Source organism: Eutrema salsugineum, unplaced genomic scaffold (assembly GCF_000478725.1).
Source record: "Eutrema salsugineum unplaced genomic scaffold, Eutsalg1_0 scaffold_8, whole genome shotgun sequence".
In the NCBI taxonomy this organism is placed as follows: Eukaryota; Viridiplantae; Streptophyta; class Magnoliopsida; order Brassicales; family Brassicaceae; genus Eutrema; species Eutrema salsugineum.
Window position 1 is genome coordinate 1845972 of NW_006256414.1, and position 20408 is coordinate 1866379.

General features: G+C 35.6%; 2 protein-coding genes and 1 pseudogene across 2 annotated transcripts; 2 read left to right on the forward strand and 1 right to left on the reverse strand.

Annotated features, from left to right (window-relative positions):
* Positions 1-3304: 3304 nt before the first annotated feature.
* LOC18009902 lies at positions 3305-6837 on the forward strand (annotated as a pseudogene).
* A 5401-nt stretch (positions 6838-12238) lies between these two features.
* LOC18009852 (vacuolar protein-sorting-associated protein 37 homolog 1) lies at positions 12239-14024 on the reverse strand. Its single transcript, XM_006391818.2, is given in 8 exon segments — positions 12239-12638; positions 12717-12837; positions 12912-12958; positions 13044-13083; positions 13208-13295; positions 13378-13523; positions 13526-13559; positions 13875-14024. Coding segments are annotated over 8 exon segments (654 nt in total). The 5' UTR covers positions 13889-14024; the 3' UTR covers positions 12239-12474.
* A 209-nt stretch (positions 14025-14233) lies between these two features.
* LOC18009865 (carotene epsilon-monooxygenase, chloroplastic) lies at positions 14234-18219 on the forward strand. The gene is given in 11 exon segments (XM_024160331.1): positions 14234-14598; positions 14601-14812; positions 15179-15475; positions 15555-15752; positions 15846-15947; positions 16051-16163; positions 16270-16393; positions 16521-16603; positions 16702-16864; positions 17018-17054; positions 18022-18219. Coding segments are annotated over 10 exon segments (1593 nt in total). The 5' UTR covers positions 14234-14327; the 3' UTR covers positions 17048-17054; positions 18022-18219.
* Positions 18220-20408: the final 2189 nt, after the last annotated feature.

Sequence of the window (20408 nt, forward strand, 5' to 3'; positions counted from 1 at the left end):
TGCTACGACAGTAGATCAGTTTATTATCATGTTTGAGTTCTAGACTTGCTTCAAAATCGTGTCTTGAATAGTTGTTTGGTTGTTATCTCTGACATTCCTGCGAATTGCCCTGGTCTAGTGCTTCGTTTAATTGATTTACAAACCGCAATTTACTTTACTGCATGTTACAAAACCAACTCACTTTGTCTTAGCTTGAAGTTAAACCAATAAAATCATAGTGTAATACTTGGTCTTCGTGGGATTCGACCCCTAAATACTACTCCGCTTTGCTGTGCACTTGCAGTAGGAAATATGGTTAAAACTCTGTGTATCACTCTCCCATTTTCATCCGAGTGGAGGTTTATGATATGTTTATTTCATTTATATTCTATATAATACATAATTTTAGAATACCTTTTATTTTCCACCATTCATCCAATTTCAATCCGCAAACCTCTGGTTTCTCTTTGGTTCTTACACTTATGGTGGCTGCTTCTTCTAACTTTGTAAGTATAACATCGTGTTTTAATTCTTTCAGTTATGTTGAATTGTTTTGTTTTTGTATGTTATTGATGACAATGATTGAATAAAGTTGTATTTTTTTCCTCCCAGGGTCTACCGAATATTAGTACATCCTGAAGCTTTTTTTTTTAGTTGAAACAATGTGTTTGGTATCTTGCGTTCGAAATAGAAATAGACAGTGAGATCAAGCATTCTTGCTTCTCTTGCTAGCGTTTCTACATGTGTTGGTAAGTCTTCAAATATAATTGAAAGTATATCGTTTATGCTTTGCTAGCTTTAGTAAGTCCAGCATATAAATTGCCAACGGGTGTGTAACCATACTTGATGTTTAGACAATCACATGATTTGTGTGAATTGCCGTTAATCATGTATGTATGTACTCTGTATTTGACTCTCCATGCATTATTCTATATAAAACATGATAAACATATATAATATACGCAACAAAATCGAAATATTGTGTTGCTAATTTATGTAGATATATCTTTAAGAAAACAGTTTGTAGCTATAATTACATTACATATACCTTTTGGTCAAGAAAAACATCACCATACCACAGAGACACAAACAAAAACTATTCTGAAATAAAATCCGCGCGTACGCGCTGATATTCCCCTATTAACTAATAACTTGAAACTATTGATACTGTATTTAATACAGGTAAATCAGCCTTAGTTTTGGCTTGGTTACATATACTTCGGTTCGATTCGTTTCATTTGCATTATTTCATAATTTATATTTCATTCGCATCATTACTCTCTCTCCAGTCTCCACCAACAATATTCCTCTTCACATTGCCTTTTACAACTTAGAACATGAAAAAACAAAAGTTTCAATATTGCTATTAATATATTTTACATCTTTATATATAAAGTAGAAGTGAAATTTCTTCTCCTTGAGACACATCATCAACTACTTCTCCAAAATTTGACAACTCATCATACTCAACTATCATATAACCCATTTATTGATCTGATTTATCCATCCTAATTTTTTAATATCTATATCATATATTATAGTTTTAACTCAATATCCACATTCTTTTATTATTTAATTTTAATAATTTAAATATATGTGAACAAGTTTTTATTAAAGGAATATAAAAGGTTTTCTCTTATATTTTTTATTATATGACCAAAAATAAACATAATTTATTAAAAACTGATAGATCTCCTAAATTTTAATTATACTAATTATACTAACTAATATATAGATCATATATTATAGTTTTAAAGAATGTTTTCTCTATTGAATATATATTCAGTAAATTTAGATATATGTAAAAACGTTTTTCTAAAAGGAATATGAAAAGAATTTTCTTATATATTATATTATAATATTAAAACAAAGATAATTAATTACAAATAAGTATCCCTTAAAGAAATATTAAAGGTTTTTCCTTATATTTTATATTATAAAACTAAAGAACATAAATTATCAAAAATATGATAGATTTACTAATTTAAAATTATACTAACTAATATATTATAGTTTTAATTCAATGTGTTTCTATTGAATATATACTCAGTAAATAGATGAAATCAGGTAAAATACATAAAATACTAAAAATGTCAACAAAAATATGAAAATAGAGAAAATAAACGAAAAATTATGACGAGATTTAATGGTAAAATAATAAAAACGAGAGTTTTGAGAACTAAAAACATGTTCCATTAATATTTCATTAAATTTTCTGAACAAAACGGAGGATAGGTAGGGGCAAAATAGAATAGAAAGATAAAAGCCCATCAAATAAAAAAAATGAAGACAAAACGAATCAATATACACCGGAAATTGGAAGAGAAAAATGAAGACAATAGAAAAGGAAAACCTAAAAAAACGGGAATAAAAACATTAAAAATAATATCAACTAAAATCATAAAAATTAGAGAAGGTAAATGAAAAATCAAGACAGGATTTAATAAACATAGGACAAGAACAATATTTTTGAGAATAAAAAAGATATTCCATTTATATCTTAGTAAAATTTCTGAATATAAACGGGATAGCTCGAGATGGAATAAGATTGGAATATGAAAGCTCATCAAATCAAAAAAAAAAAAAAAATTGAAGACGAAATGAATCAATTCATACCGGAAATTAGAAAAACAAAACAAAGACAAAGGAAAATGAAAACCTAACGATAATGGGAATCAAAATGTTAAAAATAATATAAAATCAAATCTTATTGGATTAAAGCTATGCAAACAAAAAGCAAAAACATAGTTAAATGAAAATGAATTTATTTAAGGTAAATTCATTATATTATTAGGTTAAATTAATAACATTGTTCCATATGAAAATGTTGAAAATATATAAGACAAAAAATCAGAAACAGATACAAAATAAGACGGAAATATTGGAACTAAACAAGAATTATGAAAACCTCTATCAAATGACTAAAACACAATAATAACTTACAAAACATATTAAAAATTATTTAATTAATCTCTAGTATTGCATAAACTCAATAGCGGATCATTACAATACATTATGTATATATATTAAAATTGTGATCACTACAATATGTTGTCACGTGGTGTATTGGTCTCCGTGGGGTTAATGGGCTGAAATGTAACGGGTTCGACTCCACCTTCGTGCTGTTATGTTGTTTTTTTGGTTTTTTTGTTTAATGAATTGGAAAATTACCAAATTACCCCCGTCGTCTTCTACTTCATCTGCAACTTTTGACCTAATTTCCAGCCGCTTCATTGATAATTGTCGATTTTCTTTGTTTTTCTTGTGCTTTTTACTTCCCCTTTCTTATTTTCCCGTTCTTCCCCTTTCTCATTTTCCCTCTCCGATGTCCCGCGAGAAGAAGAAGAGGTTCGTACCACTGGGTGATATTAGCCTCCTTTCACACCATAAGGAGCGCCAAAAGAAGAAGGAAGCAATCACAGCTGAGGATCGACAGACGAAGGTGCAGCTCATTTGGGATTTCAATACTGCTCCTTTGCGTGACATTTACAACGGTAACGAGTACGATGTGTCCCAGTTTATTCACTCTATCAACAGAGGTCTGCGTCATGTCAATGATAACCTTCGGGTTGATGAGGAGACAACTTTTGCGGCTGGAGACACTGACCTTCTAAAACCTTCTGACCTTTTGAGCATCAAATCACTCTTCAAAGAAGTGGTTCACTGTAAAGATAGGGATTACTTATGCAAACCTTGTCGCGATAGCGCTGCTGCTCCTCCTGTCAAAACAACTGACGAAGTGATGTTTACACTTCAAGAAAAACTTCTCGGAGATGCGATTCTTCGTGGTTCTCCAGGTGTAATTCTGCTAATCTCAGCGGATTATGACTTTCACCCCAGTCTAGATTACTTAAGAAGAGACAATTTCATCATTCTTTTGGCTCAAGCTGATGACTCTCATTTGGATTATCGCAATCATGGTCACTACACCTTCATTTGGAAGAATCTGAGAGTTGGAGAACCTCCAACATATGAATGTACCAATTTTAAGGCAATTGATGGTACGAAGGGTGATGGTGATACCGTTTAGAGATTGTTTGTCGTTTGTTGTAGTTTGTCGTTGATCTCTGTCTATGTGGTTTATTTTGTTTAGAGATGTGGTGTTATGTATCGCCGAGGTCTTGTCTCAACGTTATGTTTTGGACTATTATCTTTAATCATTTCGGTTGTTGCAACTCCAAAACGCTTAATTTGATTTCATAAAGTTTTTGGTCCAAGTAGTTTGCTTCTTCTTATTCCTTTCAACTCCTATAAAGTTTCTGTACATTCCAGTCGTCATGAGATCTCATAATCGAATCTGCAAATCAGGCTATTTCCCTTTTTTGTTATAAAAAGAACAAAAAATTCAACTCAAGTGTGAGAAATCAGAAATCACAACTCCTTTTGTTGTGGTGGACGACGAGGAGTACGGTAACAAACGTATGTATCACTCTCTTCCCCTGCTTCTGTTTTCGTCTTCCTTTTCTCGGATTCAGAGACTTCCCTTCTTATTCAGCGTATTGCTTGAATTCTGTTTTTAGATTCTCAAATTGAGGCGAATTCAACTATAAGGTGGATTTTCTGTTCTTGTCACTACCTACCAAAGCTAACGTTCTAGTAAATTTCAATTTGATTTTTGGCTTTAGTATCTCATGATCAGGCGCAATTGATCAGGCGTCAGGTGGTTTCTGAAACTAAGGTTGGATTGAATATTATAGTATTCAGATTGCTGATTCTGTAAGAGGACTTGCGGAGACAGGAAACTCCAACGCTCAAAGTTTAGATTTTGGCTATGGGAAGTTTTCAAATGGAAATGTGCATGCTTCTGATGACACCAATACAAGTACATGTACATCGGGTAATAGGGGAAATGGCTTCTCTGAAGAGCCTATTGTTGTGCCTCCAAGTGATATCTTAAGTCGCACTGTAGTTTCAAAACCTGCTCGAGAGTCTCAGAGAAACAATAGTACTTCTTCGTCGGGCTGGGGCTATTGAGGGAAATATGTGTGCTTCTGCCACTGGTGTAGTAAGGGTGCAGTCGAGAAAGAAAGCAGAGATGTTCTTAGTCCCAACTGATGGAGTCTCTTGTACTAGGGAAAAGGTTACAGAGTCCTCGCTAGCCTTCACACATACAAGTACTCAACAGTAAATGCTTCTTTGGAAAACTACCCCAAAAACCGCGTCTTACTGCTGAAGAAGCTAGTGCTAGAACTCATGGAGGAAGCTAAAGAGGTAAACGCTTTCAAGAAGATTATATAAATTCTCTCTTGTGTATTGAAGTTGCCTGTAATTCAGGAAGCCGGTGAAAAGTTTTTCTTCTTTCGAATTTGTTTCAGGCTGCATCTTTCTTGTATCACCAAGAGAAGATGAATGTATTGGTTGAACCTGAGGTGACATGACGTATTTGCCAGGATTCCAGGGTTTGGCTTTGCCCGGACCTTTTACATACAGGACACGAGGTACAAGAATAAGTTAAGTGGACATCAGCTAGACTACTAATCCACGGCTCAATTGTGATCGACTTTATTTGCTTTTGTTTTAATTCAGCGATCTCCATGGAAGGGTTGATTTTGTGGCATGCTTAGGAGCGGATGGGTTGATATTACATGCATCAAACTTGTTCAAAGGAGCTGTCCCTCCCGTTGTTTCCTTTAACTTGGGGTCCCTTGGATTTCTCACTTTACTAACCCTTTCGACATGTTCTATTTCTTAACTATGTCTTACTATTCTTTTTCTTTCGACAGCCTTCTTATTATTTTTATTTTGTTTCCATTTAGTTTGAGGACTTCAGACAAGACTTCAAACGAGTCATCATCCTTGGGAATAACTCGCTTGATCTCTTCGAATGTTGTATATAACTCTTCGAATGTTGCGAAATCTTTGTTAAAGTGTTTGATGTTCTGAACGAGAGTGTTGTTGATCAACCCAACTATACCTTTCTAAGATTGAATGTTATGAACACGATCGTCTCATCACCAAGGTCTGTACCCATTTGGTTTAATTTCTTACGTGAGACGAAGTCTACTTAATCTTTAAGCAAGTGAGGAGTCTCAGTGCATGTTGTAAAAATGACCCCTACATTGATAAAATTTTACAGCTTTTGTGTGTTTAGGTACGAGTTATAGTACCGACTCCCACAGGAAGAACTGCTTATTCTACAGCAGCCGGAGGCTCCATGGTAAACTTTCCAACTTAACTCTGCATTACATACTAAAAAGAATAAACCTCATTGGCATCTCAGAGTAATATCATGCCGTTTATAATAAAATTTCAGTGTTCGCAAATTAGACATGTATAAAATTCAAAAAATTGCAGGTGCATCCAAACGTTCCTTGCATGCTGTTTACTCCGATCCGCCCACATTCCATGTCGTTCAGGCCAGTTATACTTCCAGATTCTGCTAAGCTTGAACTGAAGGTCAGACTTTAGATCTTTATAGCAATACACTTTCCAAACTCTCTGCGCTCATATATTTGGAGACCACGTAATCAAAACCTTTGGGCTTTTTCATATTTGCTGTTTCAAATGCTCACAAATCTTCTCTAAACAAAAACCGATTCCAGATGATGCTCGAAGCAATGCATGGGTTTCGTTTGATGGAAAGAGAAGGCAACAACTTTCGAGGGGAGATTCAGTGAGAATATACATGAGCCAACATCCACTCCCAACTGTCAACAAATCTGATCAAACCGGTGATTGGTTTAGAAGCTTGATCCCTTGCTTAAATTGGAACGCCTTGATCAAAAGGCTCCTTGTTGACTGATTCATTCATCAACGCATACAAGTCTGTTTGTTTCAGCCATCCCTCTTCTACTGTACAGATTCTTAGTCTTTATAATTCGCACTATAATTCACAAGGGTTTTGTAAATTTACAGCAGAAAAAAGGTGGTATTTTATTTTTTCCTTTGTCAATTTTGACCCCTCACAAATTAAAATGATACAGTAGATTAGTCTATCTACAAATATATATATATATATATATTATTTTATTTTTTTCTTTTGGGATAAAATAAGATTTGCCCTCATTCTTCTTTTGCCGAAAATACAAATTAACTAAATGTATTGTCCCAACTACAGTAGAAGGATGTCGTCCGTTTCAAATGTACGGCCGTGTTCGTCTTCGGTTATTCTTCTTGAAATACGAGGTCTTGTCTCAGCGTTATTACTTCCAGGTCTAAAACAGAACATATAATATGGGATAATAAACAAATTGCAAGGTGCATATATCTCTCGTTGGGCCAGACAAAATGAGAATATCATGGATAACGAACGACTGCCATCGAGATTCAGCCTAGAGTGAGTGCTGGACCAATCAGGCATTGCAGACAAGAGCTACATGCCAAGAGAGCAGTTTGAGCTTGGTCCAAGCTAAACTTTCGTGATGGCTGCAGCGGTCAAATTGACAAAATCAACGTGAATTCATGCCAAGATCCTAGTGCTTAACTGTGGAATCCTCAACACCACACCTTATCTGTCAGCCATGGTGATAAATCGCTATCAGAGAGCTACAATCATAGCCCTTAACTGTGGAATCCTCTTAATTTACTCTGTATAATATGATGATGTACCTCAGAAAATGTGGGGGCACGTTGATAGTAAACTCTTTGTGGCCATTTTTCCCTAGTAACAAATGTCGACTAGAAAATCTTATCTTTAGAACTGTCAATACATCTCTTTCTTGCAAAGCTGCTTTAAAATCATAATCCTTTGTGAAATTGCTATTTGGGTTTAGAAATATAGTATGTCAAAGTAGATTGTTATTGTAAATAATCATTCCATTTCCACCTAAAATTTACCTATTTTCATGTCTTAAGTTGTTGAATACAGATGGTGCATCACATACCAAATGGCGCTTCCAGATGCCATATAATACTTGCAACTTTGTGACAACTTAAATGATTTTTAATTATATTTCTATATTTAGAAAAAAACCATAAATCACTGACATAAACTGGATCTCTGACTCAAAGAACTCAAAATCCACAAGTGGATACGTCTTTATACTAGCAGGGGCAGCAATTTCCTGGAGATCTGGTAAACAAACTCTATTAGCTCGATCAACGATGGAATCTGAGTTTATAGCGCTTGACAAAGCCGGAGAGGAAGCAGAATGGCTTTGAAATTGGATGGAAGACATTCCAATGATGGAGAAACCAGTGTCAGCAATACGTGTACACTGTGATAACCAAGCGGCTATCGCTCGGGCACTGAATAATCTCTATAATGGAAAATCTCGTCATATCAGAAGGCGACATAAGACCATTAGACATTTGATCTCAACTGGTGTGATCACCATTGATTATGTAAAGTCAGCCGATAACCTTTCGGATCCGTTTACAAAAGGTTTGACTCGAGATCAAGTGCTAAGATCATCAAGAGGAATGGGTTTAAAGCCTGTGAATTAAGATGACGTTTGGTGGAAACCCTACTTATGTGACTGGAGATCCCAAGATCTAAGTTCAAAGGGACAACTAAATCAGACTGATTCTGCTAAAAGCATTGTGAGACTTACGTCTCTACCCAACTCCTACGATGATAAAACAGTGCTACCTGTATGTGATAAAGATAAGCAATGGCTTTTAATGATTTCATAGCTATGTAAGATATGTGGAGTATGACAGGATACTTCTTAAAATACATGCTAAAAGCAGATCACCTAGTGAGTGTGAAATAAGGTCGTTTCTAGGAGAATGAAAGTTAGGCTATATTCTCCAAGTTCACTCATGAATAACCAGGCAAGTTCAAGGCCAAAATGAACACAATAGAGAACTTAGTTCTACGAGAAATGAAGCTGGGTTATAGCTGTTGTCTCGGTTTACATCAAAATCTGGGTGGTTCAAGACATCATGTTCACCTCCCGGCCAAGTAAACCCGACAGATATTAACAATGAGTGGTTCAAGGCTGAAAAATGCTACTTACTCAGACACAGTTAATTTCGTTTATACTCTCGAAAAGTCAGTCTGTCTAGTCTAGTATAAGTCTTAGTCAGAATTTTATCGAGTCTGCATAATCGAGTCTGCATAATCGAGTCTGCATATGTTTAGAGTCATTTCTATTCATGTGGGGGATTGTTGGACCAAATTTCGTAATGGGCAATTAGGGCCCAAACGAAATTAAAAATTTGTGTGAAAAGAAATGGGCCTCCGGGCTTTAAATTGAGAAAGCCTTTTAGTAGGCTAAATTTAATGAGGAGAAATGGGAAATGTCCCACATCGCCTAGAGGAGCAAAAATCTCAGTGTTTATAAAGGCATGAACTCTTGTTTGTGTTTAAAAGCTGAGGGAGAAGGGAGGACTCCACGCGCGCGCCGCCGCCGCTGTCCGACCGGCTCGACTCTGGGTCTGGGTCTGGGTCTGGGAATAGGCCCTTTAGGGCCAAACGCGCGTATATATTTTTTGGGGAAAATTCGTATGAATTTTTGGTTCAATTAAACGAGTCAATCGATCGATCTATTTTGAGATCGATCGTTCCGGATGCGACACGAGATCGATCGATCTACTTTTAGAACGATCGATCCTGATGCGAAACGAGAACGATCCATATGTTTTCGAACGATCGTTCTCGGCTTTCTAGAAACATGTCTATTTCGACGTGTACGTAGAAGTCGTCGCCATCCACCCAAGAAAATAAGTGCACCCTAAAGTCTTGGTCTTCCACTTACCTGATTTTTCGGGATCAGAAAACAACTCCTCTTTTGGCTATAAACGAGTCATCTTCTTCCTCATTTTGGTACCGGTTTTCATCAGAAAAAAGAGAAACCTTACACACAAAATTGCATCCAACGATCGCTCATATGGTAAGTCTCAGGAGTATATCTTAGTTATAAGTTCGTAGATTCCGTTTTGAGTGTTGCAAAACGGTCTCAAACCAGTTGTATCCTGGGATTCGAGAATCGCAACAGAAACCGTCTCACTTGCGGGCTATTCATTTGAGTTAAGGAAAAAGATATCATATCTCGCCTCTGCGTTCAAATCAGTTTTACAATTGGCTCGATTTTCATCGTCTCTTTTAAATCGTTTCAAAACATTTCTTATAAATCGTTTTATATCAAAAACGTTTTTGATCCAAATAATTCTGTCTCAAACGGTTTTCTCAATCGGTTTTGGTGGTATTACACTTCATACTCGAGAAGGCAGGTCAAAAAATCGTAGGGTTCCATGGAAAAGCTAGTGACCAGCTCTATCAGTTTGGAGTCAGTGTCGCACCCATCACAAAGTGACGTCTTTGATCCATTTATCATATCAAGTTTAAGGCTCTCTTTAGCCCAAAAAAAAAAAGTTTAAGGCCTCTCTCATCTCCACCACTTTACAATAACGTGTTTGTTGTCTTCGATGTTTTTAATATGGTGAAATAAAATTTGTCTACCACTGTTTCAGGCTAAAGTTATGCAATTTCGTCATTCTCCAACAATGCCAAACAGAAAAGTAGATTTTCATTTTCACATAGGCATAATACCTAGGTTGCATGGAAACGGAAACGGATACGTAGAAACGAAACGTGTAGAAACGTGGAAACGGATTTTTACAAAATTTTAGGAAACGGGTACGTTTTGGAAACGTACAAACATATGCATATACATATATTCATATATAACAATAAACATCAAAATAATATTAAAAATATTTAAAAAAACACTAATCCAATGCATATACATATTAAATAGTTTAATGATTAAGATTTATATTGAAAAATGTATTTACATAAATTATTAAATTATATTTTTGAATTACAAAACAATAAAATATGTCATAAACTTTCCTAAATACTTTTTATTATGTTTATTTAACATAAAAACAAGTTTTCATCGCGTTTATATTTTTGAAACATGTTTTCACTATGATTTTAAGTTGCGTTTTTAAGAATTGTAATTTCATCGAGTTTCCAATGAGTTTCCAAGAGTTTCTGATTCCGAAACGTTTCGGAAACGGGAAACGGATCTCAAACAGAGTTTCCATGTAACCTAGCATAATACCAGTTGATAAGACTCCCTTTAAACTTAAAGCGCCAAGATTTTTACCACTTCTGCTTCCTTTTTCTAGTTCTTTGTAGTGAGATAGAAAGGCAAACACCTGAAATACACAATCATGCTTAAATATACTAAGCCCAATTCGGAAACACAGAGCCGTGCCTAGGTCAATAGAGGCCGGAGGCGATACAAAAATATCACAATTTATGAAATTTACAAGTGTTAATTAACAATAATGGACATCAACTAACGAAACAAATATTTACAAAAATAAATAGTCATATATATATATATATATATATATTTACAAAAATAAATAGCCATATATAATAAAGGAAATAAAAAATAAGTTTTTGCATAAATCATACATTTTTTCCAGACCATTGGTTTTTTTGTGTTTTTCGGTAAATCTAAAATTTAGAATACAATTTTACAATATTTGAAGTTGTAATACAATGTCAGTGCCAATGTCGAGATGTTTCCACAGAGCCGTGTCTGATGTTATAAGAAAAGAAACATCTCGACATTGGCACTGACTCCAATTGCATTGGAGAGCATATATTTCATCGTATTTGTCCACACAAGTGAATCCATAGCAGCAAATCAGGATGGTTGCATCAACACTGAAACATAACTACTCTGTTCCATCAAAACAAATACTGTCGATACCAACTTCCAACCGTGGAAATGATAGTAGTGGTTTAGATTTCCATTTGTGCTTGAAGCGAAAATTCAATTTCTCGTGTTAAAGCAGCCACCTCATCAAACCACAACCTATCAACCTTCCATTTGCTTTGCTCTGGCCTGGATTTGTACTTGATTCTCCATCATTTGAGAGATTTCCGTTTCTTCAAGAACTGATGCATCTTGTATGAAGCAATATATCAAACGAGTGATGGACAGAAACAAAGAACCAAATAATAAGTCAAGTTTCAACATGTAAACGATGATGCCATAATAAAGGCCTTTTGGACAAATCCAACAATATTTATGTCTACTAGAAAGAGCACCAATGAATAATCTCTCAATACATAACTAATGAAACTACATTCATAGAATTAAGGGTAATAGTCATTGATTGAAATAATCAAGAATCAACTATGAACTTTCACTACTAACTGTATTTAGTTAAAGATTTGCAAAAGAAAACATGATAGCCCAATCTCAGATAAAATAGTAAAAAGTACCGTATTCATTTCTAAATTAAGAAGAAATTGTATGAACAAATAATATACAAACAATAAAATTTATTAACTATTTTTTATTGAGTTAGAAGCATCTTCGACTCAAGTTCGAAAGAAAGGAAAAAAATACACAGAGGAAACTAGATTGGTGTTGTCGTTTTTTATCAGACTGCAGCGAATTCAGACTTTTGTTGTAGTTTTTTTCTTATTAAGGAAAACATAATTTTGGTTTTAATGTCAATCACTTTCGTATGAACCTGAACAGCAAAATCACTTCTTGTACAGTATCAGATAGTCACAAGAGACACACAGAAAAATGACTTTGGTTATGATTTTCGTTCAGTGTTCAAAAGCTTTTCACAGTTTCAGCCAACGGTTGAGGTTTTAGCAGCAAGATGAATCAGTGCTCGTCGATGATAGGTAGTACGCAGCTTCTTGTATTTCTGCACAAATGCTGCTACATCAATTTCCTTCTCTAGGAACTTCTCTTGTAGGGCTTCAGATTCTTCATCCGCCTGATTCATAGCCTCTACAAAACCCGCAAAAAGGTGTTGTTTATAAGTGACACAAGAAACTGTCAGGTGAGGTTGTAGCTGTATAAGTTTACCTTGAAGCCTATGAAGAAGAGAATCAGGTGAGTAGAACTTGAGGATCTCTTCTTTTTGTCTCTCCAGCTCATTGAGCTTTTCTTGCGCAGTTGCGAGCTCAGTCGTCCGGATAATTTTGCACTGTAGAACGAGTCACACAAGGTAAGAAAAGATACCCAAAAAGCTTATTAAAAGAGAGTGAACTGAATACCCACTTGGTTTCTGAGCTCCATTATCTGCGGCTCCTTCTCTAAGTTCCCTCCTATTTACATTGGACCAGAACAATGTCAGATTTCTAGATGAAACCGAAGCTACTCCTGAAATGACAGGAACAACAGAGAACTTACTAGCTAGCTGCAATGTTTCTCTGCGGAGCTCATCTTTGATCTGATGGACAGAAACAATGAGCACCAGTGAATATTCTCAATACATAACTAATGAAGCTACATTCTTCGAACTATAAACAACAATCGTTATCCAGAGACCATTAAAAACTGTTTTTAAGACTTACATTGTTCTGGATTTTGACCTGGTCAAGAGAGAGCAGAAATTGCTGATACGCATCTTTGTCAGAGAGAAGTTTCCTAAGCTCGTCCACACTACAGAAAATACAAGATTTAAAAAAAAAGAAACCGCAACAGAGGAGAGAAGCGTACAAAAACACACACAATCGAGACAAACCTTTTGTCTTTCAAAAGCGCAATAATGCCAGCTGCTTCACCAGGCGAAACGTGTGCTGGAGTCTGACCAGATGTTTGAGGCCGTGATGAACTTGAGGAGCTGACTAGAGAAGGCGAGTACCATGGCTGCTGAAACATAATCTCGGAGGAGGACGAGATTGCCCTTGTTGCTCTTTTGATCCCCTTTGATGTAAACACAAGAGAAACATAATCATTTTAGCACTAAATCATTTCAAGATATACACCTAAGAGAACACAAAACTTTCTTTCTCGTCAGATTTACTCCATTTCAAATTAGAGGAAGGTGCAGAACATCAAAACAAGACACCAACAGCAATAGCAAGACTATATAATACAGTACAACAACATTCCAAAAACCCTAAATCAGCAACACAATCCTCAATTGTTAATTACACAAACAACCCAATTTCCTTAATCAGCGAACAACAGACCTAATGTCCGGAACACACGTATCTGATTCTCTAGTTAGGATATTACCAGAAATGGAACATCGTTGTCAGAAATTAGCTTTTAAAACAAAGCTTTGTGTCGGAAAGACTTGTTCCTTTTCGTTCTTCTCTGCCTAACCGGATCGACCATATTACAGAACTCCAAAAGAATTAGGATCGAAGAAGTGTTGAAACTTGGATTCGTCAACAACGAGACTTTACTTTTTTTGTATTTATAAGGTTCTTTAATTTTATAATACGAATTGGTTTTGGTTTTCCCCTGATGGGCCTTATCGTTCCGAAGGCCCATATACGAACGATTTAGTTTGACTATTAATACGCCGCCGTTTTAAGTTGTCGTCGTCCTTATCCACGCCTAACGGCCCGCGTTTAGACTCGTATGTCAAATATTTCTGCATCGTAGCTTCGAAAAGAGTTCATCAATGGGTTGAAACTTTAAAGAGAGAAAGAGAAACATATATATAATCATTTACGAAGAAGAATGGAGTCTTCTCTGTTTTTACAATCTCCCTCTTCTTCTCTATTCACTGCAAAGTTTAATCGTCTTCCCTCTCCAAACCCCAAACTCTTCTCAACTTCATTCTCCATCAAATCCTCCATAGAGAAACCCAAACCAAAACCCAAATCCGATACCAACCCATCGAAATCCCAGTCATTGGTCAGCCCCGATTGGCTCACGTCACTCACTCGTACCATTTCCTCGGGCCAGAACGACGATTCGGGTATACCAATCGCGAGCGCGAAGCTCGACGACGTCTCTTCTTACCACTCTACAAATGGATGATCGTGTACGGTCCCATTTACCGTCTCGCTGCTGGTCCTCGTAATTTCGTGGTGGTGAGCGATCCAGCGATTGCGAAACACGTTCTGAGAAACTATCCGAAATACGCTAAAGGGTTAGTCGCTGAAGTCTCCGAGTTCCTTTTCGGGTCGGGTTTTGCAATCGCCGAAGGACCTCTTTGGACGGTAAGTAATTTTCATCTTCTCCCCAATGTGTATTTGTCCTGTATGATAAGTAAACCCTTAATCGTCTAATTTAGGTTTAAAGATTCCAGCTTTTTTGCAAATTTGGTTGATATTTCTCTGCAGAAGTAAATGTGTCACTGTCTTGTATGATAAGTAACCCTTTGATCATCTAAATTTAGGTTTAAAAAATCTAGCTTTTTGCAAATTTGGTTGATAATTCTCTGCAGCAGTAAATGTGTCATTGTCTTGTATGATAAGTAACCCTTTAATCGTCTAATTTGAGGTTTCAATTCTCTGCTGATCTTCTCTATGGGGGCCTAGTTTTGTACCAATTTGAAACCGTTGACGTTTGATTATTGATGTTAGGCAAGGCGAAGAGCGGTGGTTCCCTCACTTCACAAGAGGTATTTGTCTGTGATTGTGGAGAGAGTGTTCTGCAAATGTGCAGAGAGGCTTGTTGAGAAGCTGCAGCCTTATGCACAGGACGGAAAAGCTGTGAACATGGAAGAGAAGTTCTCTCAGTTAACTCTCGATGTTATTGGCTTATCACTTTTTAACTACAACTTCGATTCACTCACTACCGATAGTCCTGTGATCGAAGCTGTTTACACTGCTCTTAAAGAAGCTGAGCTTCGTTCTACTGATATTCTACCATATTGGAAGGCAAGTTTTGTGTTTTTCCTCGTTTGTTCAATTCAGCACACTTGGATTCTTGTTGATTCAGAGGCTTTGATGTATTCAGATCGATGCATTGTGTAAGATAGTTCCGAGACAAGTGAAGGCTGAAAAGGCTGTAACTTTGATAAGGGAAACCGTTGAAGACCTCATTGCTAAGTGCAAAGAAATTGTCGAAAGAGAAGGCGAAAGAATCAATGATGAAGAGTATGTAAATGATGCTGACCCAAGTATCTTGCGGTTCTTGCTCGCAAGCAGAGAAGAGGTTTAACCTTAGTTTCCTTCCGGTTATAAGTACATTTGGCCTTTCATTATAGCAAATCGAAGCTAATTGTCGTGGGATTGTGCGGCTTTTCAGGTGTCAAGTGTGCAGTTACGAGATGATCTTCTCTCAATGCTTGTTGCAGGTCATGAAACCACTGGATCTGTCCTCACTTGGACCATTTATCTCCTAAGTAAGGTATCTTTTTTTATCTTCGACTTTCCTATGCCACTTGCAAAGAACTTCTCTGTTTTCATTGATGAGTAATCCTTTTGCCTCTTCAAACTCTTAACTTGAATAGAATCCATCTGCATTGGCGAAAGCACAAGAGGAAGTAGACAGAGTTTTAGCGGGGAGAAACCCGGCTTATGAGGATATAAAGGAGTTGAAGTACATCACTCGTTGTATACTCCTGTAAGCAATCAAGCTCAGGGATATATATAGGGATATAATAAGGGAAAGCTAGCTTTGGGAAAAAAGCTAAGCTTCTCTAATCTTCATGAGCTTGGTTTCATGATAGGTCTTTTTTCTGGTAGGTCTTGATAAGAAGAGCTCAAGTTCCCGACATTCTTCCCGGGAACTACAAGGTTAATTCCGGACAAGACATTATGATTTCGGTCTATAACGTCCATCGTTCATCCGCGGTAAAGTTCTCTTGCTTCCTTCTCCCATATTAACATTTAGGGGAACCCATCCGGTCCCTGGTTTGATCTTGGTTCGGATTTATCTGTATGGTTTCGAGTTTCATTTAGATGTGTTTGTTGTTCCAAGGTATGGGAAAAAGCTGAAGAATTTCTGCCTGAACGATTCGAGTTAGAAGGCGCAATCCCCAACGAAACAAACACCGATTTCAAGTAAACTCAGTACCATACATGTTTTGACGCAAACTATTGAATCAAGTTTTATATTTGCTTAGATAGGTTAACGATGATTGATGATTTGTTTTCACCAGATTCATACCGTTTAGTGGAGGGCCTAGAAAATGTGTAGGCGATCAGTTTGCATTGATGGAGGCAATTGTGGCACTCGCGGTCTTTCTCCAGCGCCTAAACGTTGAGCTGGTTCCTGATCAGACCATTAGCATGACCACTGGAGCAACCATACACACCACCAATGTATGAATGAAACTGTTCTCAAACTCTAGATTATTCAGAGTGTCTGTTTTGTAAAGAATGATTTCAATTTCTCTGATGCTGTTTTTTTTTTTTTTTTTTTTTTTTTTTTTGAACAAATTCTCTGATGCTGTTTTATTTATTTATTTATTACAGGGATTGTATATGAAGGTGAGCCGAAGGTGAGCCGAAGGTAAACCAGAATGTCGCAGATGAAGTTCGACTCTATTTTCATCTGTCTGTCCCTTTTTTTTTCTTTTTAGTCGAATATCTGTCTGTCTTTATGATTATGATTTTTTTTCGTTATACCATCATGATTCATTGTTGTTTAAGGACTTGTTACAATCTTTTTGTACTCTAGTATTACTAGTGATCTAGATTTTGACCCGGGCTTCCGAAGACCGGAAATATATTTTTGCTAAATATATTTTAATTTAATATAAAATAACATCTATATTTTAATTTTTAATTTGCTGAATTCTTTAATTTTTAGTGATATTTATTTATTTCAGATAATATATTTATAAATTTAATTTTTTATTTGTTAAATGTTTATTTTTAATGTAGGTGTTTTATTTCAGATAATCTATTTATTAAATTATTATATTTTAACCCGTTAGCGAACAATATATTTTAGTTTTTTCATTCTTTTAACTCGTTTCACAGTGATCTAAATATTTTGCATGTTTGATAGTTAACCCTGTAATGGGTATCATTTCATACAAAAAAATATTAATCTCAACCCATTTATCATATTATCAAATAACACAAATATTAAGTAATTTATTATATTTAAATTTTATTAAATTAAAAATACTTCTATTTACTTCTAAATAAGAATAATTTGCGTATTAAGTTATTTTATTTACATTACCATTTAATTTAATTATTAAACTATGCTTATGGAATATATATATATATATATATATATTATAGGATTTTTGTTTTTCGTTTTATAGATAAAATTTTAATTTAATAACTAGGCTGCCCTAGGTTTTCTTCACTTCTTTTTTTTTTACGGTCGTTTATGTTTAGTTTAGTTCATGGTAGTTATTATTTCTAGGTTTTAGATTGAAATTTTTTTTGGGGGTTGTTTGTTGTTGTTGTTCCTTTGTTCTCTGAATTTGCTATGAAACTGATCTTTTGGTTCAATTTTTTAGGTTATCGAGCAAAAGACAGATCTTTAGGGAGTTTGACGGCACATCTACATATGAGGTAATTGGTGTTATTTGGTTATATTTTTTTTCTGCTTATTTGGTTATTTTGATTTGCTTATTACGTATGAATAAGATGTATAAATGCTCTCTCTTTCTTAATAGTTTCATCGTGGATATGTCAATTTGAGGGGATAAATTATTCATATGTCAATGTTTATGGGTTTATGTAATTATATTTACCTATCTTCCGGTGGGGAAAATTAGGGTTTTAATTTTACTGTCATATATAAACAAGATGTACAAAAGAAGTTTGTTTGTGTTCTGGAGGATTCAACTATCGACTACCACGGCGTGGCTCCCTCCTCTCAAGACGATGGGTGTTTACACGGTAAAATAAATATATCAAAATCTGACTTAGAGTTCTTGCATATATCTACTTCCAATTATCATACAGATGTTAGCAATTAACCGAGACAAATCTGATTGGAAAAGTTTCTTCCCTATCAGGTTGTCGGAAGAGCTTTCCCGACGAGAAGGAGCTTCAACGTACAGGATGAAGCTTTGGGCCCCGAATGAGGTTTGAGCTCAGTCCAAGTGCAGGTTAGTATAATTATTTTATTTCGCACTTAGTTTTGCAATTAAGGTGACAAACATTAGGTGAAGAATCTTTAAGTGAAGCTCAAGATTTACCTCCACCACGCAGGAATGCGAATGTGAAGAGTTCACGAGACTCAGGTCTTTCTTCTCAAAGAAAAATTGTGTTTCTAATTTTGAAAACTCCCCGCCAAGGAGACCAAACAGAGAATCACCGCCTCCTCAATCAAGAAAGTGGCAACGGAAGTCGGGATTAATTAGTGGCGAAGGCATTGGAATTGAATATCAAAAGAAAAAGGAGGACGAACAACGGAGGTAATAATTCAAAAGCAGACTAATAAGACTGTATTTGCTGTATTTTATTTATAGGCATCAGGTTTGTTTCAGTAGTGTCTTATAAAACCTGAGTTTCATATTTACTATCTGTTTCTATGTTTCTAGGATAGCAGGATTGCATCATTACCTTTCCTGGTTTTTTTAGGTTCTCCATTCCTTTTTTTTTAAAAGGATTTTGTCTTTTCTATCCCTTCAAGTAGGGATTCAAAGAGAGATCAGTCTCCACTTTACGACTTAGGCTGCTATATTTTTTTAAACAAGGTATATACTCTACCTTCTACAGGTTTAAAGATATGGATTCCGAGCTAACTGGTCAGAATTCAAAAGCAGTGTTCCGTGACAAAAGATCACAGGTAATGACTATAGTGCCTTAGTCATTATAGGTTGCAGTGACTGTATAACCACATGATTCACTCCCATATATATGGTTATTTATTGATACTGTAGGGAAGCGTATATCAAAAGAAGAATAAGTCATTTGCTCGGACCAGGTATTGTATCGGTTTCTTTCTCATGAGCCTGAGGTTGAGCCATAGTTGTTATTCAAATGGTTTGTATTTCATTCGATTGAAAGAGTAGAGGTTCGAGTGTTCTTTGTTTAATCGCTGCGGTTTTCTGAAAAACGGATGACTGTTTGATGAAATTTAAGAGAATGCTAATTATTTTATTGCTTTGTCTGGACACGCGTTGTGGAAAAAGAATTGGCAAATAGCAAATGGATCTCACTGATAGTTTTGTTGCTTTGTCTGGACATGCGTTGTTAATAAAGAACTGGTAAATAGCAGATGAATCTAATTTGTCTATGTTACTGTGTATATTATTTTCAAGAATATCAGGATGTCGGTGATCACCTTCATCGTCTGAAATTATATATTCGGTTGCTGAATATACTAGCGGGTAAATGACTTTTATTTGTAGTATATATAATGTACGTTCCTTGATTACCAAAAATCCAAATATATATAATGTTCCTGTGTATATCCCCGTTGAGATTTGTTATTTACTGCATATATATATATATATATATATATGTGTGTGTGTTATGTATATCTGTAAACATGGTTACTTGGCTTTAGCGTTTATTCTAGAATGTCCGGGTTTTTTCGTTTTATATATCGTAAAATTTCCTAAACATATGACGTTTCGGTAAAATCCGTATCCAATTTGTTGATACGTCTCTATGGTTCGTGTATATCTTCTAATTGGTGAGGTCTATATATACCTAAGGTGTGGACGAGTTTGGTTTCATAGCCGATTGGACGTGCGTTCTCTCAACCCTAGCGCTTGGTTAGTTTGTGGTTTGTCTATCTTTGATTAATGCATTTTTCTATGTTGTTGCGTTTCTCTCAAGTTTATTTTTGCTGTTACGTAGAGTCCTCTGCTTTCTGGCGAGCTATGAACATGGACATGCTACCTTTCTTTCTTCCGCGTCAGCAGTCTTGCATCTTTAGAGAGGAAAA